This window comes from Elephantulus edwardii, unplaced genomic scaffold, assembly GCF_000299155.1.
Source record: "Elephantulus edwardii isolate Elephantulus edwardi_28Jun2011 unplaced genomic scaffold, EleEdw1.0 scaffold00077, whole genome shotgun sequence".
NCBI lineage: Eukaryota > Metazoa > Chordata > Mammalia > Macroscelidea > Macroscelididae > Elephantulus > Elephantulus edwardii.
The window spans coordinates 10024516-10050674 of record NW_006399827.1 but is presented as its reverse complement, the minus strand read 5'-3'; the positions used below and the strand labels follow the sequence as shown (position 1 = coordinate 10050674).

Genomic DNA, 26159 nt, shown 5'->3' with positions numbered 1-26159 from the left:
CAGTTTTTCAGCTGCTGGGTCAGTGCGCTTCACTGAGGGTCCTCCTTTCTTTAGCTGAGCCTCCACCTTTCTAAGCACAGGGTCATTTTTCCAAGGACCAGACTCTCCTAATTATATGCCCAACATATGTGAGATGAAGCTTCACCATCCTTGCTTCTAAGGAGAACCTGGCTGCACTTTCTCCAAGACATAACTGTTTGTTCTCTTGATAATCCATGGGATATCCAGTACTTGTCTCCATATCACAACTCAAAGGCATCAATTCTTCTGTCATCCTTAATCACTGTCCAACTTTCAGATGCATAACAAGTAATTAAAAAGACCATGGTTTGAATCAGATGGACTTTAGTCTTTAAACTGACATCATTGCTCCTTAACACTTAAAGAGGCCCTTGACAGCAGGTTTATCCAAAGCAATATATCTTTTTTTTTTTTAAAGTTAGCCTTAGATGCAGTTTTACTACCCACTTTGGGCTGCATTCCCAAGCAAGCCAACTCCCTCCAGGAAGTCCCAGGCCCAGTGCATGAGGGGGTGGCCTCTGGCCTCACACCATCCACTGGCTGGGCCTCAATCAGAAGGACTTGGGCGTGGCACCAGAGAGTAGTATGTGACATTCCCTGCCTCCCACCACAGGGCGGAGATTTGGCACTGGGCTCATCTTTTGATTTCTTGATTGCTGGCACCAATGGGGCTGATTATGGATCCAAGCAAGATGAAATCATTGACACCTTTAATCTTCTATCATTGGTTCATGGGTAAGGATTCTTGTCTTCTTGATGTTGAGATGTAATCCATATTGAAGGCTTTGATCTTATACAGCAAATATTTCACATCCTCTTTGTTTTCAGCAAGCAAGATTGTTTCACCTGCATAACGCAGGTTGTTGAAAAGTCGTTCTCTGATCTTGATGTCACACTCTTCTTCTAAAGTACTCTGTTCTATAGGGTCACTTGGAATTGAACTGATGGCAGATTTGATTTTTTCCATTCTTGCTCCAGAAATTAGTCTGGGTACTGGAAATCGTTAACTTGTTTGGCTGGTAATGGAGATGTTGCAGACTCAAGTCCATCCAGAGGTGCTTTGGAAGAAAGGCCTGGTGATTTCCCCAAAATTTGGAGCTTGAAAACTCCAGAGCACAGTAACTCAGACACACAGGGGATAGCCACGAGTCAGAGTTCACTCAATGACAGCTGGTCTGGGTTTTATTCTTACTCCACATCCTCCAATCGATTTTCTACCCTATACACACAGAGACTCTTTTTTTTTTAAACATAGGGACCTTTTAAGCATCAAAGAAGCTATGTGACAAATATTTGTCAGTCACCTACTCTATGCTAAGCATTGTGTGTGAATTTGACACAACATCTGCCCTCAAAAAAACCTGTCTGGTATAGTCCCATAGTTTTCTGCTGAATAACACAAAAGTTATAACTAGTGACTGAACTAAGAGCCTATCCAAGAAGCATCAAAATTGTAAGAGAATACGTTAATATTCGGATATATCCTGCTATATCCATGTAGTCTATGGCTTCAAAATTACTGTTACTTTTTAAGGTTTACCATAACTAATTTAGTTCCTCTCCTGACTCCTCTTCTAATGTAATCCTTATTAAGCTGAGAGGACTCTGGTATGAATGAGAAAGAAGTCCTCTAGGCAAGGATCTTTCTTTGGACTTCAAGAGAGAAATGGAAACAAGACCCAGCCATGGGCAGAGTTTCCTCATAAGCAAAAAGAATTGCAGGCTAAAAAAAGACAATCCTATGCCTCTTCCTTGCTCTGCTACTTTGTAAACCAAGAATCTCAAGATAAGATTTTTTTTTAAAAGAAACCTGAATGAAATTTGTTTTCATGATGTTCAATTTGTATAAACATAACTTATCCCAAAATGCCAAGTTAAGGTCGAAAAACAATGTTAGAATTTACAGGGGGAGCTATTATTTCAGCCAGTTCCTTGGAGGTTAGAAAATAAAACCATTAAGATTTAAATGCATGCTGTAGAGTATATTCCCCTCAAAGCACACAAACTTGTTAAAGTACTATTTAACTTCTTGAAAAGTAGTAAATGCTAGTAAATAAAATTCAGCCAGATTTTTAAAACATTCTATTTAAAGCAGACAGTGTTGTGTATCTTTTAGACATTAGGTCCTGAAAGGCCCTTCCCTTAGATCTATACCATGTACACACAGAAAAACATTTTTGTACAATCAGGAATTCTTGAACCTCAGGTACAGAAGTTATTATATATAAAGGAACACACAAACAATCTTTTCTTTTTAAATAGATAAGAGCTATGAAAGCCCAAGTTTTCAGTAACACAAGGCTGTATTTTTATATATCAGGTTCATTTAAAGTGGGGTTTTCACTTAAAATGCAGATTTTTATGGTCTAAAATTTTAAATAAACGGACACAGATGCTTATCAATAAATGTTTGAGACATACTTACACTTTTCCTAAAAAATAAAAAAAAAAATCTTACCAGTGTGTGTTTTCATGTGTTCGTCGAAGTACTGCTTCATGTTGAAATCCTTGCCACACCACTGGCACATGAACTGTTTGTGCCCAATGTGGATGCTCATGTGGGAGCGTAGCTGGTACTTGTACTGAAACCTTTCGTCACAGTTCTGGATTGGACACAGTGGAGATTTTTGAATGTCAAGCACAGGAACCTCGCTTGAGATCACCCCAACATACTGAGATTAGATTTATTCATCATACTCAAAAGAGAGAATGTTTGTGTCAATAACAAAGGGAACATTTTCTCATCCAATTATCCCTGAAGTATACCAACTTTTCTGAATAACTGAGGAAAGAAAAAGAACTCCTGTGTTATGCTCCAATGTAAGCTAACCTAGGGGAGTTAAAATCATTAAAAATGACATTTCACCTGATGATTTTGTAGAAATGCAATTGTACACTTTAAATGATTAAAGGCCCCCTCACTGCCTGCCTGTGTACACAAAAGCTAGCCCTCTGGCAAATGCATGCCTCCTTACCTCGCATCTGAAGGGCTTCTCTCCAGAATGCTGCAAGGAGTGCACCTTGAGTGACATACTGCGTTTAAATGATTTTCCACAGGTTTCACATGTAAATGGCATGTCTTTTGTGTGTGCTGCAACACAGAATACACTGAAAATAAGCCCAACAAAAAGCAAACGTCCAACTGTAAAGCAATCATGCCATCTTAAAGTTCTACACTCTAATTTGTGAGGATTTAATACCAATGTTCTGAAGAGAAAAATACATTAACAACGCTGAAAAGAAATCTGGTGTGGAAAAGGATACCACCCAATTTGGCGATGCTTACTGAAGACATGTCGCAGTTAGTTTTAACAAGTCAAAATTGATTAGTATAAGGTATTTTCTCATATCCTGCCCAATCCAGAGCATCAAAAACAAAGAACAAGAGAAAAGTAGAGATGTGAGAGAAGGGGGGGTAAACCCCCAAAAACTTACCAACCATGTGTTTCCGTACATGAGCCATAGTATAAAATTTCTTCTCACAAATTTCACAGGAAAATTTCTTTTCTGCATATCCATGGACAATCTTGATATGTTCATGAAGTGACCAGAGTTTCTTGAATGATTTATTACAGGAAACACACTGAACAGGACAAACAGAAACAATCTTTATTTATAGGGACTTAGAGAAAGCCATTCCTGCCTTATGGCAAGTGGAGTGAATGTGCTTAGGATTCACAGCACAGAGCCAGCACCCACACAACGTGACTCCTCCAGGGAGTCCAGATTCTAATACCAACGACTATACACATTCTATTTTAAAAGAAGCTTCTTTTAGAGATACGTTGGGAATATGAAAAGAATGGTGAAAATGAAAAAAAGAAGAAATGGGAAGCTTCACTACCATTACCAAGTTAGCACATAACTATTAAAGGAACCTTCCCTTTTATAAATACATGGATTACCAAATGCAGCCTCCTCTCATATGAGTCACGATGTAATTAGTATGCATAGAATGCAAGTTAATTTAAATATGTATAAGTAAATAATTAATAAAAGATGTAATAATAACTATAGATAGATTGAGAGCTCAGTGGCTTCAGTGTAAGGAGTTGTGATGCCAACCCAGAGGCACATGGTTTGATTCCACCAGTTTGTCCAAGAGAGAAAGATGGGCAATCTTCTCCTGCACAATTTACTGCCTTTGAAAACCTGTTGGAGAGTCAACTATAGAGTTCCAGCTCAGCACATACAACACAGATCTGTAGCATGAGGAAATGTCTTTGTCTTACAGAATGCACTTAGAGCCTTCAAAAGCACAAGTAATTGAGATTTTACTTTCTTTCCCCAAATTTAAATTCCTCTAACAATAATGTAATAGAACCTTGAAATGGTTTGTTCTACTTTCCCTTTCCACTAATGCTTAGTTCCAAATGTCTCTTTTTAAAATCTACAGGAAATACTATCTACCTAGTTCCCTGTATCCTTAACAGCCTGGAATGTCTGCTATCAAGTGTTTCAAAACAAAAATTTCTGGTTAAAGCAATACAGTACCAGAAAGCTTTTGATTCATCATTAAGTCCTGGAATATTTAAAGGAGTAAGACAGGATTTGCTGTAAATAAAGATCTCTGAATATCACTGTCACCTCAGGAAATAAGAAACCTTGCGAAGAACTAGAAAGACAAGCCTTAGGCAGGATCTTGCTCTAGAAAAGGAAAACTAGCTCCAGAAGGCAGTCTATGGGCAGGGTTTTGATTTTCACTTGTGACCAGGTCTTTATCATTTACTAGAATCTCTAGGTTAGAACAAAGCACAACATTCTTTAAAGGGAACTCCTGTATCAGAATCCAAATAACCTAGTCACAGGCTTCCATGTACTATGTGAAGAGTAGTGAGGTATGTCACACAAAAAAGGGTTTATTCAATTTCTCGTTTCCTGTAATTTAATGAAGCAAATAAAAGTAAAAAGCTGTGAAGACCAAGAACGCCTTTTCAACAATGACTCACTGTGTGGAACCTAAATTTGACCTCTAGGGTGCAGTAGTGCACCACATTTCCTTTGGCTTGACCTGCTGCAGCCAAACCAGGGTGCTGGCAGGTACTGTTAAGTCAGTCTTCATTTACTTACTCAGTGTGTCTGAGATCCAGTTACAAATGGGAAATTAGAAATCAGTCAATTTTTTATCAACTGCAACTTAGATATATATTTTTTTAAAATGTCTTTAATGTAAAGCAATGATTTCAGTTGTTGATTAAAAAAGCAATAGAGGAAAAGCAATACTTATAAATATGAAAGGAACACATACACACACAAAACTCCAAAACAATCCAAACAAAAAAAATTTAATCTTTTAAAAGCTTAGATTAAAATAGTGTAAAATATTACTAATTTATATAGCTTAGGGAGACATTAACAGACTTACCTTTCTTTTATGAAGAGTCATAAGCATGCATGCACATGTGCAAACACAATACAGTTGCAATCCACTCAACAGAACATAGTTAGCATACCTCTTAACCTACAACAGTACAGTTCTTTCATTCAGAACACCAGCCTGATGTGAATACCATGTGTTGTTACCTTAAAATACTGCATTGTGGTTATGTAACCCTACTCCCAGGTGGGTAACATTTTCACCCAGTTTAGCCTTGTTTAAAGTTTGCACATTCCCATGGGCTCAGCCTCTTGACAAATTTAGTGCTGTCATCTCTCCACTGGTAAAAGCAAACTCACTCCTGGAGATCTTCCACTTCCACCGCTCTGAGTCATGCTGGTTTTTGTCCCCATCAGATGCACTAGAATCTGGCATCCTTTTAACCCTAGAAAGGGGCCTTTCTCTACTCCTGACACTCAGTATCCCCCACCAGACTGAGAAGATGCCAGAATGAATTCTATTACACGAGCAGTCCTAAAAACAGGGAATCTCAGCGCAAAGTAGGTGCTGACCTCCTTCCTGGTCAATCACCTACAACATCCTTTTTCCAATGTACCTGGGGGTTCCCACTAGTCCAGCGTCAGTTAAGTTTAATGCTTTGGAAATAAAAGATAAGGACTCAGTTTGAAAAAAGAATAAAGTAGGAGTTTTTGGAAAAATAAACTGGTGAAATCTGTCCCTTCAGCCTCTACTGTACTTTATTCTCTTGGGCAGATACTAGATGAATCTGAACAGCCAGATTCTATCCTGGGAAGTGTGCCCTCTCGGTGAAGAAACCTACCTGAATATTTTTTTCACAGTCTGTTTGCTGGTGAAGGGACAGCTCACTTTCCAGGACAAACTTCTTGCCACATTTATCACAAATCTGCATGCGCCTGTGAGTAACGTTCATGTGCTTCTCCAGGTACCAGCGAGTATTAAACACCCTGGGGCACTTCTCACAGGTCAGAGTCTCTTTCTCTTCACACTTAGCTTTCTGGACTGGTGCTTTGGGCTCTTTTGTGGCCCGCTTCTTACGCTTAGGTGGTTCTACACTCTTCCTACGACCTCTGGTAGTTCTAGGAGTAGGGGAAGTGGTAGCTGCAGCCACAGAAGCTGCTCGTCTCGTCCTCCTCTGTGCAACGCGAACTTTCTCCACCGTCTTCTCCTTTTTCTTCTGCCTTTCATTCTCTCCATACTCATTGCTGTCATCTGTGGGGTCTTCCTCACTCTCTTCCTCTTCGTCCTCACTGCTTGTCTTAAGAACAGGAGTCTCTTTGGACTGAGAAGAGACACCCTTTTCCCCTTTAGATACATTTAATGTTTGATTATTAAGGTTTACCTCCACTATGATCTGCTCCCTTTTGTAAGAGACTTCTTCATCCTCCTCCTCTTCTGTGTCATCAGAATTCTCCTGGTCTTCTTTAACAGCATGCACGTCAGACACTGATCTTGTCTCCCTGAAATATGGCTGTTCCTCTGTTTCATGGAGATGTGGTTTGCTCATCTTGGTGTCTACTAACACAGAATAAGGACTTCCTGATTCCCTTTTGTACACTTTGGTGGATAGGTCAAGTTCTTGGTTGGCACCATGATAAAAGGCAGATGGCACTTGACCACGACGGCTTTCTTCTTGTGCCATCCCCGCTACATGCACAGAACAATTTTCAACCAGCTCCTGACAGGAACTGGCCACGTGGCTCATTGGTAAGTGGCCCAATTTATTAAGCAATTCAGATATGGAGAAAAAGCTTTAAAAAAACAGTAATCATTAAGACTTTAATCTTTTTCCATCCAAAGAACCACTCAAATAAAAAAAAAAATTAAAAAGATATTCTGGAACCTGTGTGCAATTCTTCCAGTGTGCAGCACCAAAGCATAAGTCAAAAAAGATTTGGTATTATGGCAAGAGCAGAACATTAGTGACTTTTCTTTTGAAGAGAGCTGCAGATGGCTTAGAGCATCTTATCTACAAAGAAAGAAAAAAAAAGAGGGGAAAAATAGTAAGATACCATTTCCTTCTTAAAGCATACACTTAAATCATACAGCAGACACAACTTAAAATTATCAGACTTTTTATATATAATGAATGCTAAAACAGCTCAGGACAGGTTATTACCAAGTTTCTATGAGAACATAAACTCTGTAACACAAATACATCCGTCCAGTTCATAAAACTACTCTTACAGTTTTGTACAGTGATTGTTTTGTTGTTATGTGCTGTCGAGTTGCTTGTGACTCATAGCAACCCTATGTACAACAGCCCTAAACTCTGCTCTGTCCTGTGCCAATCATACTGTCTCTGACACATCCATCCCGATTACCCGTCACTATTAAACCCTATTCCTCATAGAGGGCCTTCCCCTCCTGTGCTGTCCCTCCACCCTCCCAAGCATGATGTCCCTCTCTGAGGACCAGTCTCTCCTTACAACATGACCAAAGTATGTCAGACGAAGCCTCAGAATCCTTGCCTCCAAAGAGCAGCCCGGTTTAACCCTCTCCAGGATGAATCTGTTTGTTTTCTTAGCAGTCCATGGTACCCTCAATACTCTTCTCCAGCACCACAGCTCAAAGGCATCAATTCTTCTTCTATTCTCCTTAGTCATTGTCCAACTCTCTGATGCATTAACAAGTGATTGTAAAGACCATGGCCTGTATCAGACGCACCTTAGTCTCCAGAGAGACACCATTGTTCTTCAGTACTTTGGAGAGGTCCCTAACAGCAGACTTTCCCATCACAAAGTGATTAGGCAAATAATAAACATGTCTAGTAATTATCTAATGAGTAAATGAATACGCACTATTGCACAGCATTCATTAGTCTAAAAGATGGTATGACTATATGGAATATAGGGAGATATGGAATATATTGGCTCTGTCTACGAGGAGTTTGCAGTCCAATTATGCAACCTGAGTCTTCCATAAAACACACAAAGGGTTTATGTTACTTGGCTTTCTTTACAGTATTAATCGCAAACATCCACCACAGTGAAAGCTTATAGAACAAAGGTGTAGTGGGGTAGGCATTACGGACTAGAGAAATAAAGCAGTCAGTTGGCATAATTATAGGAGAGAAAATACCTCTGACTTTAAATAACTTATAATCCAAGTATAGATTTCAAGTACACTGGAGTAAGTTTCAACTTCAAAATGTGTTCTACACATAGCTCACAAGATACACTCAATAACTCTGTGGTTTGTCAGTTGCACAAAAGAAAAAATTCTAAGAAACAGCAACCATCAGGTTGATGATGGTTCCAAGAATTTTTTTTTAAAAAGGATTAGACATAATTTGCTTTTGTGACAAAGCACAATGCTGTTTACTCAACCACCAACCTCTGAGTCATCTGACTATTACTGCACTCTGTCTAGGTGACAAAAGGAAGGAAGCTATTATTTACTGAATGTCTGCTATCTCTGAGTCTATATAATGTTTATTACTCATCTTTTTTACATAATATCTATCATAAAACTTGGTAGAAATTTTAGAACTTTTTTTAAAAAAAATCAACTAATTCAACCTTTTTAAAGGCAAATATACCACTATGTTTATAGCAAATCTTCTGTCCTACCCTTTGAGTCCCACATTCCAGAGGCAGTAACATTCACCTGTTTTACCTGTCTCCCACACATCTAGGTGTTTAGTTATTTGCTCCCATATTTCTAAATAATGATAGATTTCTAGACTTCAATTGTAGATTTTACTTATCTTCCACTATAGTTTTCTGACCACATTGTTCCCAAATATTTCCTCACTCTCCTAATTATCACATTTTGTTGAATCAACTCTTATTGCTTATGACTATGCATAATTCACAGCTGATAATTATATTCTCCTACTACTGATTTCGCTTTCATTTCTTTTGTTCTTGTGACTGTAACACACACACACACACACACACGCACACACACATATATTTTAAGGTAAAAGACTTATTAGAAAGTTACATACCAAAGGGACAAATCTTCCTTCTTGAAAGGAAATATGGAGGAGTAGCCTATATACTTTTAAAGAATAAGTTCATTTGCATTTTAGTGGAATTTCAAAAAGGAATGACATTAAAAATCAACACGCTTTAAGAGTTAAATAGATATATTTATATTCTCTTATTTGTAAAAAATAAGGCTTAGAGAAGTTAAATAATTTATTAGAAATATTTTTTTATTTCAAAAGATAACTTATCTACTCAAGAACAGAGGCAACATTTGATCTCAGGCCTACTTAACTCCAGAGATTACAACCTTCCTATTTCTCCTATGACAAATGTTGTCATGTACTGTGGAGTCAGAAACGACCAACAGGTGACCCTCTAGAGGGTTTCCAGAGGCAGTAAACCACACAGGAAGACACTGCCCATCCTTTTCTCATGGAGCAACAGGTGGATTCAAACCACATGACTCTGGGACTACAGCTTTTTACCACTAGGCCACCAGAACTCCTTCATGACAAATGGCACCCCAGAATAATTTAAACCCTATTCCCGCCACTATCTATTTTTATGCATCATACAAATAGTCTCATGACTAATATTTTAAGTAGGAACATTCTCATATCTTTATTTTGCATATGCTAAAACTTCTGGCCCATGGAAATAAAATAAGCACTCTTAAATAAACTTACTCATATTATCTCAAATTAAGCAATAAAGGTGAGACCATAAAATCCAATTCACTAGCAAAAGCTAGAAGTTGAAAAAAATCAGAAAGAAAAAGAAAAAATATGAAGAATAATGTTTATGGGGGGGGTCCTCTGTGTTAGTCATTAATGAGTTTCCAAATATTTCTTTCTGCCCTGTAGGCACAAAGTGGTGTATACTTTAAAGCTCCGTTTTAAATGCATTTAGTGGATTTGCACTGTGTGTCTTTGGTATTGCTTTGCAGTTTCTTACCAGTAGGCTAGTAGAGCTTCCTGTTTGTTGCTGCTGTGTCAACAGTCAAAATCGACCATAGCTGATCCTCTAGCATGTTTTCAGAGGAAGTTAATTGTGTGAGAGGGGACTGCCTATTCTTCTCATGTGGAACAGCTGGTGGATTTGAACTGTGTACTTTTGGTATTGCAGTGCAACGTGTTACCACTAAGCTGCTAGAACTCCTTTTGAAGAATTAAATATTAAGAAGGTATGTTGCTTATTGTTGGTTGCATTTGTCAAATCAGTACACAAAATGAATGAATTCAGAAAATAACTGATCCATTTACAATCAGCAATAAAGAGACCTGTAGTGTTAGAAGAGGCAAGTGCTGTAAGTAAAACCGGGTCTCTGAGCTACCAAGACAGATTAGAATTCAGTCTTTGAGTAAGGATCAAAGGAAAGGTTTGTCTTCACAACCACTATGGTAAAACCTCTTAGTTAAGGTATTTTCTAAAAAGAGGCTAAACCTGAACTTCATCAAAGCAGTCTCTTAGCAGTCCATTTGGTTATGAGGGAATTTCTCCTATGGAAGGTAGATGCCAGCTGTTGTTGTTAAGTGCCGTCGAGTTGTAGACGACTCAGAGAGACCCTATGAACGAAAGACTTGACACTTGTATAACTTTCATCATTTCTCCAAGCTCATAGGGTTTCCAGAGGCAAGCCATTTTGGAAGTGGATGCCACTCCTGCTTCCAAGCTTGTTTTAATCGGGGAGCTCCATCAAGCACTGTCCACCATGAGTAACTATTATCACATTGGACACATCAGTGTCACAGTGTTCAGAATCACAACCACAACGAGTTACCTCTGTACAGCAAAAGGACAGACCAGTGCTATACCACGAAGAATGTTTGACCAAAACCAATTACAACCAGGCCTGAGGGCCGCAGACTAAAATCACCCACCTTTGGTTTGGTAGCATCACTTTTTATCCACTAGGCCAACAGAGCTCTCTCTCTGTTGTTATTGTAGCTAGCCAGTAGCAAAGTTAAAAAGGCCAAGGGCAAAGGCAAAATGCTCAAGAAGGGGCCATCCCACTGCAGCTGCCATCCTGTCCTAGTCCAGGCAATCAGCAGGTATTCCTGATTGGCCATGTATTCCTGGAAGGCCATGTACAAGAGGAAGTAATCAGCAACTAAATCCAGGGTTGAAAAGGAGGAAAAGGTTCTTGCTACTGTCACAAAACCAGCTGGCAGTGATAAGAATGGTGGTACCTTAGTGGTAAAACTTGGCAAAATACTTAGGTATAACCATACTTATGAGGTGTCTCAGAAACTGCTGAACCATGGCAAAAAAACCACCCTTCTACAGTCAGCATGTGAGGAAGCTGTGCTCCAGCATCATACCCTAATCATCCTCATGGGACCCCACCGAGGCAAGAGAGTGGTTTTCCGGAAGCAGCTGTATAGTGGTTTGCTCCTTGTGACCAGGCCTCTAATCCTCAATCAAGTTCCTGTCCAGTGGACACACCAGAAGTTTGTCATTGCCACCTCCACTAAAGTTGATGTTCTTGTTGTTATGTGCCATCAAGTCACTTGCGACTCATAGTGACCCTATGAATCTCACAAGAGCCCTAAAACCTGCTCTATCCTGTGTCAACCTCACTGTCTCCGACACACCTACTCCTATTATCCCAATCACTTAATTGATCCATCTCATCGAGGGTCTTTCTCTCTTGCACTGTCCCTCAATCCTCCCAAATATGATGTCCCTCTCCAAGGACTGGTCCCTCCTTGCAACATGCCCGAAGTATGTCGGATGAAGCTTCAGAATCCTTGCCTCCAAGGAGCAGCCCAGTTTCACCCTATCCAGGACGAACCTGTTGGTTCTCCTAGCATTCCATGGTATATTCAACACTCTTCTCCGCACCACAGCTCGAAGGCATCAATTCTATATCATCCCTAGTCACTGTCCAGCATTCTGACGCATAGCATGCAAATGTGAAGACTGACATTAGTAGTGTGAAAATTCCAAAACATCTCACTAAAATTTATTTCAAGAAACTATGGAAGCCCAGACACCAGGAGGGCGAGATCTTTGACAAAGAGAAGCAGAAACATGATTATAAAGCTGCACAAGGTTGACCAGAAAGTTGTGAACTCTCAAATTCTGCCAAAAATCAGAGTCATTCCTCAGCTCAAAAGCTACCTGTGTTCTTTATTCTCCCTCACCAAAGAAGTTTATCCTCACTAACTGGTGTTCTAAATTTCTTGCAGAAGATCTAATTAAAATCACATTTAAAGTATAAAAAAAGGAAAAAAAGCAAAATATCTTATATCTGTTCCTTCCTTTAATGCACACGTTAGTGACTTCACTTTCTACTTTATAAAATACCTGGTGAAACGGATAGAACATGTCTCATCCCATGGATTTAAAAATTTTGTTTAAAGCTTTCTTCTTGCTGGGGGCTATCCCTGATGAAACTGGCCTTGATCAGAAGTGAATGCCTTCAAGGCCCCACCTCTCAAGAGGAAACAACATGCACCAAGGTTCAACTGGGTACAAATGCCAGTGGAGATTTAATATACTATTGTGTTTTTTGTTTGGTTGGTTTTTCCCCTTGTTGTATACCATTGAGTCAGATCCAACTGGCACAGGTGGAGATTGCCCATCCTTCTCCAACAGAGCATCTGACAGATTTGAACCACATGCCTTCGGGATTGCAGTGCAGTCTCTTGCCACTCGGCCACCAAAGCTCCCTGCTATTGTGTTATTTTAAGGAGGCCTGGTGGTATAATGTTAAAGAATTTGGCTGCTAACCAAAAGTTAGTTTGAACCCATCCTTTCACAGGAGAAAGGTGAGGCAGCCTACTTCTCTAAAGATTTCCAGCCTTGGAAAACCTATGGGGCAGTTTTATTCTGATAGGGCTGCAACGAGTCGGAATCAACTTGACGGTAGTGAAGTTTGTGTCTGTATTATTATAATTGATACAGGTTGGGGTTTTCTTCCAAAGCACAATGCTTCTAAAAACTTAAAACAATTTTTATTGGTTTGCATATAATCATTCACATACATCCTGTTTTGTATATGGATGTGATGGAATGACACAGTGACTGAGTAATGTGGTAGGTATATCAGAGTCAGTGAGACTGGCTCAGGATAGAGCAGGCTTCAGAGCTGTTGTACAAAGGCTCCCTATGAGTCATAGGAGAACTCGATGGCACATAACAACATTCCCGGGGAAAGAGAATAGGCCGAAAATCTGATGATCAAAAGGATGATTGTGGTAGATGATAGTGTTTATCAAGTCTCTCCATCTCTCTATCTTCCTGGTAAAAGCTGTTGTTGTTAGATGCTGTAGAGTTGATTCTACCTGGTAAAAGCTGTTGTTGTTAGATGCTGTAGAGTTGATTCTGACTCCTAGCGACCCTTATATAACAAAAGAAACACTGCTCAGTCTTGAGTCCTCCTCATAATCTCTGCTGTGGTTAAGCCACTGCCGCAGCCACGGTGTCACTCATCTTGTAGGGGATCTTCCTCTTTCTCTCCACCTTCTAGTTTACCAAACACAGTGGCTTTCTCCAGGGACTCGCTCCTCTTGATATCATGCCAAAAGTATGTGAGCTAGAGTCATACTAGCCTCCCTTCTATGGAGCATCCTCGATGCAGTTCTTCCAAGAGAGAGTTGTTTGTTGTTTTGGTTCAATATTCTTTGACAACATCATAGCTTAAAGGCATAAATTGTTTTTCAATCTTCCTTATTCACTGTCCAGCTTTCACCACCAATTGTCTGTCAGTTTGTCATACTGCCAGCTTGCATGTTGCTATGATAATACCAACAGGGTCACATATAAGGGACAGGTTTCAATGGAGCTTTCAGACTATGACAAATTAGGAAGTAAGACTGGCCTATCCACTTCAGAAATAGTCAGTGAAACCTTATAAATAGCAGTAAAACACTGTTTGGTCCTGGTATTACCACATTCTCTTGTAGTTGTATAGGGCCACATGTTTCATTCTGGCCACCATGTTTTAAACATAAGTAATGTGAGTCATTTCTAAGCTACTGTGTTTAGGTACAATGAGAGATGCTTCAGACCTCTTTTTTTCTCTTACCATGGTGGCTGGTATGTCCGTGACAGCTATTCCATCAGCCTGGATGACTGAGGATAATGATATAAGCATAGATCTCATGGTCATATTGGTGAGAAAGAAATCTTCATTATTTTAAACAATCTAGATTAGGGGGTAGTTTGTTACTGAAGAATGATCTAGCCAACACATAGAATTACAAGCTATGTGACAACTAAACTTACTTATAGTAACTGTCTCAGGATAATAGCAGACTCAAACGTTACTAAGCAAAAAATTAAAAAGACAAAGGGATGGATAACAGGGGAGTCTTTTACCTTAATAAATCAGAAAATGAGCCTTTTAAAAAGGGGGCTCTGGAAACAGTAAACACACTTACCAGGTTGTAAGAAAAGCTGGTAGTTTAGATCCACTAGCAGCTCTGTAGAGCGAAGATGGGCAGTCTCCTCCCTTATGATGTACAGCCTCAGACACCCACTGTCATGATATTGACTGATGCGGGATTCAAACTGCTGCCCTTTCAATTATTAGTTCAGCATGTGATTCACTATAACACGAGGTCGCCTTATGTGCTCATGATGTTGTGTGTCCTCAAGTCAGAACCAATCCATTGCTGACCCTCCAGTGGGTTCTGATAGGCAATAAACCACATGGGAGGTGACTGCCTGTCCTTCTCCCTCAGAGTAGCTGGTGGATTCAAACCATGTGTCTTTGGTATTACAGTACAGCTTCTTACCACAAGGCCACCAGAGCTCACTTATATTTATTGCCACTGAGTCAGAACCAACTCGATGGCATTGAATTTGAGGTTATTAAAATATGTACCCAGGCATTCTCTGCACAGCACACTTTTAAAACACTGAATTTGTGGCTAGTCTTTTCAAGTCAAAGGGCAACCTTGTAAAGTACTGCTGCCTCTTTTCATTCCATTTTCTTCAGAACTAATCCCATCAATCCTCCAAAACTCCAACTACCAACACACTGCCTGATCCTTGTCCTGCTGAATGGAAAGCATACAACTATAAAACAGATGAGCCCTAAATGAAATCTATCATGAATCGAAAAAGATTCTAGAAAATTTCTTCCAAAATAATTATCCACCAGGAAGAATGGCTAGGAAGATAGCTCCAAGTGTGTATGTCAGTAAGTGACAGAGAGGGCTTGATATTTATTCACATTTCAGCTATTTTTGCAGACCACTCACTTTTTTTCTCATTAGGAATATATATCAGTGGCACATTGGTCAACTGGCAGCTATTTTAAAGTCTGCATGGTTTAAAAAACTACGTAATATTTATTATATGCTTATTTTTGTTGTTATTAGTGCTGTAGTGTAGATCTGAGCCTTGCTGGTCCTGAACCATCCTCACAATCTTGGATATGCATTGTTACAGTCACTGTGTCAATTGTTCTTGTTGAAGGTCCTCCTCTCTTTTTTTGATCCACTACCTTTGTCAGCATTATGTCTTTTTCCAAGGACCAGCCACCTTTGACAACATGTCCAAAGTATATGAAACAATGTTTCACCATCCTTGCCTCTAGAGGAGCACCCTGGTTGCATTTCTTCGAAGACAAATTTGACTGTTCTTTTGGCAATCCATGGAGTATTCAGAACTCTACTCCAACACCACATTTCAAAGGCACCCTTAACACCCCCAGAAAAACTTCACTGATGCTACATCAATTCTGACTTATGGTCGCTCTCCACTGGGTTTCAGAGGCTAGAAATCTCAATGGGAGGAGACTATAATTTTTTTCTCCTGTGAAGCTGGCTGGTGGATTCAAACTGCTGGCCTTTCAGTTTGCAGCTCAGCATGTGAAGCACTGTAACACTAGGGCTCCTGATGTGCTTATATTCATTGCCATTGAGTCATAACAGACTCATCACTGACCCTCCACTAGGATTCCAAAAATCACATGGGAAGTCACTGCTGGAGTCAAACTGCCAGAGAGTCTCAGTCATTGGGTTAACAGTGCAATCAGCTCTCTATGGGTTAGGCCACTGGACCTCCCTTTCAGAAGCTTAAATTCAGTAAAAAAAAGTACTAATCTGAAAGTTTAGAAAAGAGAGCAGTCATTCTAGTTAAGCAAATCAGAAATTTTGTAAAAGAATACATTTCTTTAAAGCTTTGGAGAGTTGGCAGGTTTTAGGCTGGCAGAAATGAAGGGGGGGAAGCTATTTGATGAAGGAAATATGCATGTGATACGTATTCTTGAACACGAAATGCTTACAGTATCTCATTTTGGTAAAATACAGAGGTTTTTAGAAGAGAAATGTGGCAAGACAGGTGAATTACTACTATCTGTGGTAACCTTGAAGGATGGGGCAGAGTCTGTAGCTGATGTGAGTGTTAAGATGGAAGCACAGAGGTAGTTGGTTTTTCCCACCTCCCAGTTCCTAGTCCCTTCTCGTCCAACGAAGGTTAACAACAAACATCCGACCCACCCTTCCACAAGCTAGGGTGATTAGAGTTGTGTTTTAGGGGTTAAATTATAGAACTGAAATCAATTGCATGCCTACATTTAAGTTGATCTTTGAAATATATAAATAATAAAAGCAAGACAGAATGAAAGTGAAGGAAGTGAAGTATAAGAATGGAACTAGGAAAGTACACTAACAAAAATATTCAAATACTACAAGCACAATATATTTTATACTAAATTAATAATATGACATACCAGTAATGGTTAAAACAAAATTTAAAATATCTAAACTGTCACTTTCAAACTTTCAAAACCAAAACTGTTCTCCTTAAACTCACTGCCTGGAGTCAGTTCTGACTCAGCAACCCTCCATCTGTTTTCCAAAACCGTCCTTTCTCTCTCAGAGTCTCTGGTCAACTCAAACAGCCTGAAGTGAGCAGCCTTTGGGTTTAGTAGCTCCCCCACCAGAACCCTCTGCACCTCTAGGAGATAATTGTTTAACTCTCCTAATGGTTGCTATGAGGATGAACACTGATGTGTCAAATGTGATAGTGGATACCCATGGTGGACAGTGTTTGGCAGAGCTCTCTAAGTAAAACAAGCTTGGAAGCAGGAGTGTCATCCACTTTTTTAATTTTTTTAAATAATTTTAATGAACATTTACAGAGAATTTGGATTTCCATTCATTCACTGCTGCATGTCTCTCCCCGCCCAGCCCTCTCCCCCCACCCCCCAGTTCACTCCTCTCTTTCAAAAGTAAAAGAAAGACTCCCTCCCTGGTATACAATCCCCCCGCACCCCTCCCACCGCCCCAAGTACATTCCACTATGGAACCTTAATTGTGGACTCTTGTGATAACCATAATACCCTATCATACATCACTTTTAAATTATTCAGTCCCTCATCTGTTTCAGTGCAGTATACACAATTTATCCAGTTTTTCTCAGTCTTACCCCCACCCTGATATCAGTCCCATTTGTCATCCACATTTGAAATAGCTTGCCTCTGGAAACCCTATGAACTTGGAGAAACGATGAAAGTTATACAAGTGTTCAGGTCTTTTGTTTAAAGGGTCGCTATGAGTCATCTGTGGCTCAGCGGCACTTAACAACAAAACAAAAATTAGCAATTAAATTGTAAAACTCATGTCAACACTGATTATTTTATTATTGTTTTAATTCAGTAGCTTCCTCTTGCTTTAAAATTAATGAAATCTTAGCAGGTTCTGACTTTCCTTAAAATAATCTCCACCAATGCACACCCATGTTTATTGCAGCTTTGTTTACAATAGCAAAGAGTTGGAAGCAGCCTAAGGGTCCATCAACAAACGAATGGATACAGAAGCTGTGGTATATCCACACAATGGAATACTATGCAGCACTGAAAAAAAGGAACTCATGCATTATTCAAAGTGGGTGACCCTGGAGGACATTATGCTGAGTGAAATATCTCAGTCACAAAGGGACAAATACTGCATGGTGCCACTGTTGTAGAATGGGTCTGACATCAGGGTGGGGGTATGACAGAAAAAACTGGATAAATTATGTATATTGTATTGAAACAGATGAGGGAAAGAACAGATTAGAAGTGATATATGATTGAGTATTATGGTTAGCACAGGAATTCAGAATTAAGGTTGCATAGAGAAGTGTACTCGGGGTGGGGGGTGGGGGGAAGGGACGTGGGAATTGTATACTAATGAAGGAATTTTTTTTTCTTTTTTTTTTTTCCTCTCTTCAGAGGGGTAAGCGAGCTGGTGGGGAGGGGTGGGCAGGGAGAAAATTGCGGCAATGAATGAATGGAAATCCAAAACCTCTGTAAAAAAAATATATTCTCCACCAATAAGACAGTTCAATATATCCTATGAGGTATATAGGATATGTGAACTATTCAAGATATTAAACTGCTATTTAATGTTAATAATTTTAGAATATATAATAATTTAGATCCCCTCGACCTTATTTTTGTTACACAAATAATATTATGGTAAAGAATGTCTGATCAAACAGGCTAAATGATGAGACGAATAAGTAGGGTTGATTTTAAACCCAATTTTTGGTACTGACAAACTTTAAATTTTATCAGCCTATTCTCCTCAGTTTGCCAATCTGGAAAATGGAACTCAAACAAGCTTCAAAATGGAATAGGTTAGGAAATTCTACTATAACCTACAAAATGCATATACTTCCACTTGGACTCACTGCTGTCAACTTGGAAGTGACTCGGGGTTGAACCTCCAGAGGGTTTTCAGAGGCTGAAAAGGACATGGAAGGGGACTGCTCATCTTTCTCCTGTACAGCCTCTGGCGGATTCAAACCACCTACCTTTGGGCTGACAGCACAACTCCCTATTCACTGTGCCACTAGAGCTTCCCTACCAAATGCATATAGTGCTCCTTACTCAAACTCACTGCCTGGAGTTGGTTCTGACTCAGCAACCCTCCATCAGTTTTCTGAACCTGTCTTTTCTCTTGTAGAGTCCCTGGTAATAATAATTTGCATTTATATGCTATACAGTTAGAGAAAGCATATTTATCATACATTTGTTAAACATTAATTATCTATTCAATATGTATACTGAGCAAATAACTTGAGAAGCTGGACTATATGAAGAAGAATGTGGCATTAGAATTGAAAGCCAACTCATCAACAACCTACATAGTGCAGATGAAAAAAAACCAATCTTGCTTGCAGAAAGTGAAGAAGACCTGAAACACTTAAAGTAGATCAGGGATTACAGTCTTCAATATGGATACACTTCGACTTCAAGAAAACAAAAATCCTCACAACTGGACCAAAAGCCACATCATGATAGATGAAGAAAAGAATGAGGTTGTCAGTGGTTTCATTTTATTACTTGGATCTACCATCAACACCGACGGCAGTTGCTGCTGTTATTGCTATTAGGTGCCATCAAGTCAAGCACTGACCAATGGCAGTAGCAGCCAAGAAATCAAAAGACATGCTTCACTGGACTAATCTGTTGTCAAGGATCTCTTTTTTTTTCTAATTTTTTTTTATTTTATTATTTTTGTGTGAGTGTACCGTCAAATCAGATCTGACTGGTAAAGGAGGAGATTGTCCCTCCTTCCCTGGCAGAGCATCTAGTGGATTTGAACCGTGTGCCTCTGGGATTGTAGTTGCAGCTTCTTACCACTAGGCCACCAGAGCTCCCCTCAAGGATCTCTTTTAAAGTGTTAAAGAGCAAGAATGCCAGTTTAAAGAAAAAGGAAGACCTGACCTCAGCCACAATATTTTCTATTGTGTCATGTGTGTGTGAAAGTTGAACAATGAATTAGGAAGACCAAAGAACTAATGCTTTTAACTGTGGTGTTGGCAAAGAGTATCAAATACACTGTGGACTGACAAAAAGACAAACAAATCTCTGCTGGAGGAAGTGTAACCAGAGTGTTCCTTAGAGGCAAGGATGGTGAAACTTCATCTCACATACTTTGGGTATATATATTGTCAGGAGATACCAGTTCTTGGAAAAAGACATCATGCTGGGAAAAGCACAGGGACAGTGAAATAAAAGGAAGAAAGACTCTCAATGAGATGGACTGATACTGTGACTGCAACAATGGGCTTGAGCTTGGCAGTGATAGGTGCTGCAGGACAGGATATAGTTCTGATCTACTTATTGTTCAGGGGGTTGCTGTAAGTTGTAGTTTACTCAATGACACCTAACAACATGTATCAGGAATTACAGGAGTTGAAGCCATCAAAGAATTAAAAGTGTTAAGAAGCTGCACTTCAATCCCAAAGGCATGTATTCAAACCCACCAGTCGTTCCGTGGGAGAAAGATGTTAATCTACTCCCATGCAATTCGCAGCCTCTGATAACCTACTGGAGGGTCAGCTATGGGTCAAACTGACTCAACAGGGTCAGATCTGACTCAACAGTACTCAAAATCAACAATGAGAGAAACAGACATGAAAACCAACAATAAGTGATTCTTTTTTTTATTATTATTAAATTTTATTAGTTTTAATGAACATTTACAGAGATTTGGGGTTTTCATTCATTCATTGTTGCAATAAGTGATTCTTTAGAAGCAAGGATGGTAAGGTTTTATCTCATGTACTTTGGACATGCTGTCAGGAAGGACAAGTGCTTGGAGTACATTAATTGTTGGCAAAAAAGAAGAATGTTAGAGGGAAAAAGAAAAAGACCTCCAGCAAGATGGACTGGCAGAGCAGCTGTACCATGGATTCAAACACAGCAACGACTCTGAGGACAGGAGTAGGCAGTATTTCCCTCCTGTGCACAGGCTCACTGAGTGGGAACAGACCGCAAGGCACCTTAAGTATAAGTAGAAAATAACAAAAGCTAGCAAGGCAGAGTGGTTAAGAGCACAAACTTTGAACTTAGACTACTTGCATTAAGAATATGGCCCAAGTGTACTGGGGAGGGGGGGTATTGTATATCAATCAAGGAATTTTTCTTTTACTTTTCAAAGAGAAGAGCAAACTGGCGGGAGGGGCAGGCAGGGAGGAAAATGCAACAATGAATGAAAGGAAATCTAAAATCTCTGTAAACATTCATTAAAATAATTAAAAAAACAACCCAAAACATTAACAATGTTTTTTTTAAAAAAAAGAATATGGCCCAAAGCCTACCAGCTGACTGATAGGCAAATTTATTATCTATGCTTCAATTTCCAATAATAGTACATAATAAGGTTGTTACTATAATTAAATATGCTTAATAATTCAAATATTTCAAGAATACTTATATCATCAATATTGCTGTTAGATGCCATCAAGTCAGGACCAACTCATAGCTGACCCTTAAGTGGGTTTTCATAGGCTGCAAAATGCACCACAGGAAACTCCCATCTTTCTTCAGCTGGTGGATTCAAGTTTGCCTTTGAAATGGAAGCCCAACTCCTTTTTTAATAGGCCATCAGATCTCCTTACTTATTAATTGTTGTTGTTATGTACTGTCAAGTCAGAATCAACCCACAGCTGACCCTGCAGCAGATTTTCAGGGGTAGTAAATCTCACAGGAGAAGACTGCCCATCTTTCTCTTGCAGAGCAGCTAGTGGATTCAAACTGCAGGTCTTTGGGTTGGCGGCAAAGCTCCTTACCACTAGGCCACCAGAGCTCCCTTATCAACAGTAAACACTATTATGTACTTACTAAACAAATATACTCACCTAAACATTTTAATGTGAGAATAAACATTCTTTAAGTGGTAGTCGTTTGTCTATTTGCTTTACTGAATAATTTGGATTTGCCAATCACTGTGCCATAGCTGTGTTAAATGCCATGATGGTTACCCATCACAGACAGTGTTTAGAAGCAGGAGTGGCATCCGCGTCCTAAACGAGATGCCTCTGGAAACTATAAACATAAAGAAGTGATGTTAATTACAGAACAGAGTTCAAGTCTTTTGTTCATAGGGTCGCTATGAGTTGTATTTGACTTGACGATACTTAAGCTAAGTGAGACAAGTGTTGTTATATTTTGGAGGAACATTCTCCTACTTTGTATATCACTCCTTGTCAATTTGTTGTACTGAGGTACTCTGGGTTTGCTATGATGCCAAATCTTGTGTCACTGAGGTATCAAATATCATAATGGTTTACCAGTGTGGACAGTGTATGGTGGAACTCCCAGTCGAGGACAAGTTTGGAAGCAGGAGTGGCAGCTACTTCTTAAACCACATGCCTATGGAAACTCTATGAACTTGGAGAAACTACGATTGTTATAGAAAGGCATTAGGTCTTCAAAGTTCATAGAGTTGCTATGAGTTGTGCTCGACTCGATGGCAATCAACAACAACAAACGTTTAATGCACACTATCATTAAAGACGATAATGAAATAGTGTAAAAGTTGTGAGGAGGTGAGGATGGTGAGGAAAATTTCAGAGATGAGATAGAGCAGGAGTTGGGTCTCGAAGGACAGACAGAAAAGGGAGGCAGGTACATCAGAAACAGACTGTGAAAGACAGGGACTAAAAGCACAGGTACATCAGAAACAGACTGTGAAAGACAGGGACTAAAAGCACATAGATTTTCACTTATTTAAGCATCACTGCCCTACAACAAAAGACCTGGACTGCTGTTTTTATTTTATAGCTGAGGCTCAGTTTAAGGCTTTCTCATTGTCAGTGGTGATAAACAAAAGAGCAAGGGCTAGAATTCAGTTTTACTTAACTCCAGGTCCCATTTAACCCCACTGTCACTTACTGAGTTAAATGATAAACATCATGATTTCAAAATATACACTTAGGCCTTGATCAAATAAATATCGAAAAGGCACAAAGTTAAAATAAATAAACAAAAGCAGAAAGTAATCAAGGGTCCAAATCTTACTCTTAGCTAGTGTAATTCACATTTCTCTTCAGAATTTAGGGAGCACTGATGGCTAAACAGTAAGGAGTTGTGTTACCAAACCAAAAGTGCAAGGTTCAAATCCACCAGTTGCTCCATAGGAGAAAGATGAGCAATCTCCTCCCATGCAATTTACTACCTCTGAAAACCTGCTGTAGGGTCAGCTATGAGTCAGTTCTGAATCAACAGTACATGAAAGCAATTTAGAATTTGGGTGAGATATTAACTGGCTGCTTACTGGATTCATTTGGATTTATTCCCAATTTCCAAACAGGTCCACCTGCAGTTTGTATATCACAGTAAGTGATACTTACAAAGTAAGTGAACCTGTTCTAAGTTAAGATTGTATTAACAGTTCATCTTCTAGCAACAGAATGGCTGCTTTCAAAGCTTGTAGAATCAAAGCTTAGTAGGAACCCCAGTGCCTTCTTAGTTAGTTGTATGACCCTGGACAAGCCAACTCCCATCTCCCCAAACTCAGACTGTTCCTTTGTTTTGTTTTGTTTTGTTTTTTTTGTTCTTGTTGTTTTTTAAAAAATTATTATTTTGTGTGTGTGTACCGTCAAATCAGATCTGACTAGTACAGGAGGAGGACATTGCTTCTCCTTCTCCAGCAGAGCATCTGGTGGATTCAAACCGCGCACCTCTGGGATTGCAGTGCAGCTTTTTGCCACCAGGCCACCAGAGCTCCCTATGTTCCTTTGTAAAATGAAAATAACTACATTTATCTCAATAGGTTGCTATAAAGATTTAACTTACAGCAAAGGTAAAATTCCTAGCACAATGTGGACTTTCAGCCTTGGCTCTCTTCCATATTTGAAAAGATTTTTCTTAAGTAGATATCATAGTGGCAGATCAGAGAAATGAGTAATTTCAGGGTATATTGCGCATGTTTTTGCATAGTGAAAAGGGATGATTGGGAAATGAGGACAAATTAAAAAGACTGCTGGAGAAGAGCACAGAACATACCAGAGACTGACAAGAGAACAAACAGAAAAGAAACCCTGGCAGCTCCTTGGAAGCAAGGATGGTGAAATACCATCTCACAATCTTTGGGCAGGTTGTCAGGAATCATCCTTGGAGAAGGACATCAAGCCTGGAAGAGCAGAAGGCCAAAGTAAGAAAGGGAGACCCTCGACAAGAAGGACTGACAGATACAGTGACTGTGGCAATGGTATCAATTATGCTGGAGACAGTGAGGTTGGCTCAGGCTAGGGCAAGGTTCAGAGTCATTCTTCATAGGGTCGCTATGAGTCACGGTCAACTCCATGGTACGTAACGGCAAGAAGCAAACAGATAAATCAAACTTTATTAATTTTTTTTAAAAAATTGATAGTTAAATAAGGCTACCAAGAAAGTGAAGAGAAAACCCACAAATTTAGGAATAAATGTTACCGCATAAATCTAACAAAGATCTATTATGCAGAATATGAACTCTTATAATTCCACATACACACACACAAAAAGACAAATGGCCAATCCTTCTAGTTGAAAGTCGTTTTCTGTTTCACTGACCTTTCCCAGCCTAATGTCAAACTCAGGAAGTTGGCCATTATCAGAAAATAACAAGTGCTGCCAAGAATATGGAAAAATTGCAAGTTTTATGCATTGCTCGTGGAAATGTAACTAGGTACAGCCACTTTAGAAAAAACAGTGGGGCTGTTCCTCAAAAGTTATTCTATGATCCAGTAATTCCATTACTAGGTATATACCCCAAGGAAACAAACAAAAATGTATGTTGATGTAAAACTCTATTTTATATCATATATATATATATATATATATATATGTGTGTGTGTGTGTGTGTGTGTGAATACAACATATTCACAGCAACATTATTTCTAATAGCCAGTGTATGTGCACAAGCAGCCCTTTTGAAAACAGACTACTGAACTAAATAACTATGTTCAAGAAAGCAACTTTTGGTCAATGCTAGGCTATTTTTCTCAACACATAGGGTAGCAGCAGTCACGAAATGAAACAAAAGACACGTTGCATTGGGAAAATATCCTGTAAAGGACCAGCCTGAGAGCAAAAGTATCAATTTAAAGACTAAAGTGTGTTTTATCCAAGCCAAGGTATTTTCAATTTCTTCTCATGCAACTAAAAGTTAGACAATGAATATGGAAGACTGAAGAAGAACTGATGCCTGTAAATTGTGCTCTTGGCAGAGAGTATTCATTATGTCATGGACCGCCAAAAGAACAAACAACTCTTTCTTGAAGAAAGTGCAGCCAGGGTGCTCCTTAGAAGCCAGGATGGTAAAACTGTATTGCACATACTTCAGGCATGCTGTCAGGAGGGGCCATTCACTGGGAAAAAAGACATCACGCTAGGAAAGGTGAAGGCCAGAGAAAGACCTTCAACAAAGTGAACTGAAAGTGACCACAACGACAGAACTGAGCATGGTGGAGAGCTTGAGGATGGTGCACGACAGGGCAGGGTTCTGACCTGTTACATATGGGGTCTCTACGAGGAGTAGTTGCTTGGATGGCATCAAACAAGAAGACAACTTTTTTTCACTGTCTTAAAGTCACTGAATTTTCTTCTGAGTTAGGACTTTGCTTGTCAAATTTTAATCATAATAATCACAGTAATACAAACAAAACATTTTAAAGGCAAATGTCATAAACTCAGTGAAACCAAACCTGGTAACAAAACCTCAATTATGTAAAAATTAAAGACAAGCATGCCCAAACTTTCCTTAGGAGGCTAAAAGCAAAAATGTTACTTTAACAGAGTTGTTCTGCAGTCCATGCTGGTAAATGATCCAGTGGATCTTTTTTTCTTTTGGAGTCCCTCTAGCTGAACACAGAGAAAGCTGGTCACTGGTGGCTATCAGTCTAACCACAGGAGCTTTAATTGGTAAATCTTTACAAAATCTATCAGTCTCAGAAGCAATGGGACTTGTGTGTTACTGAGATGGTTATAAATCAAACAGGGGTTAACATGTGAAGTATATTTCATAATTCTGCAAAATAAAAAAATTCATTTTATCCAAAGAAAAAAGTCTAAACTACTTACCAAAAAAGCCACCTATATTAAATCAACAAAGTATGTACATCAATTTTTTTGC

The 26159-nt window shown here is 39.3% G+C and overlaps 1 protein-coding gene across 1 annotated transcript in view; it reads right to left on the bottom strand.

The window, feature by feature from the left end:
* The window catches only part of ZNF652 (zinc finger protein 652), a 76211-nt gene that overhangs the window by 7766 nt on the left and 42286 nt on the right, over positions 1-26159 (bottom strand). The window contains exons 2-5 of the mRNA XM_006889320.1: positions 6180-7346; positions 3457-3604; positions 2997-3112; positions 2480-2624 (exon numbers count right to left, since the gene is read on the bottom strand). Of these exons, the coding sequence (XP_006889382.1) occupies positions 2480-2624; positions 2997-3112; positions 3457-3604; positions 6180-7082 (1312 nt within the window). The 5' untranslated portion in view covers positions 7083-7346. The remainder of the gene's footprint in view (positions 1-2479; positions 2625-2996; positions 3113-3456; positions 3605-6179; positions 7347-26159) is intronic.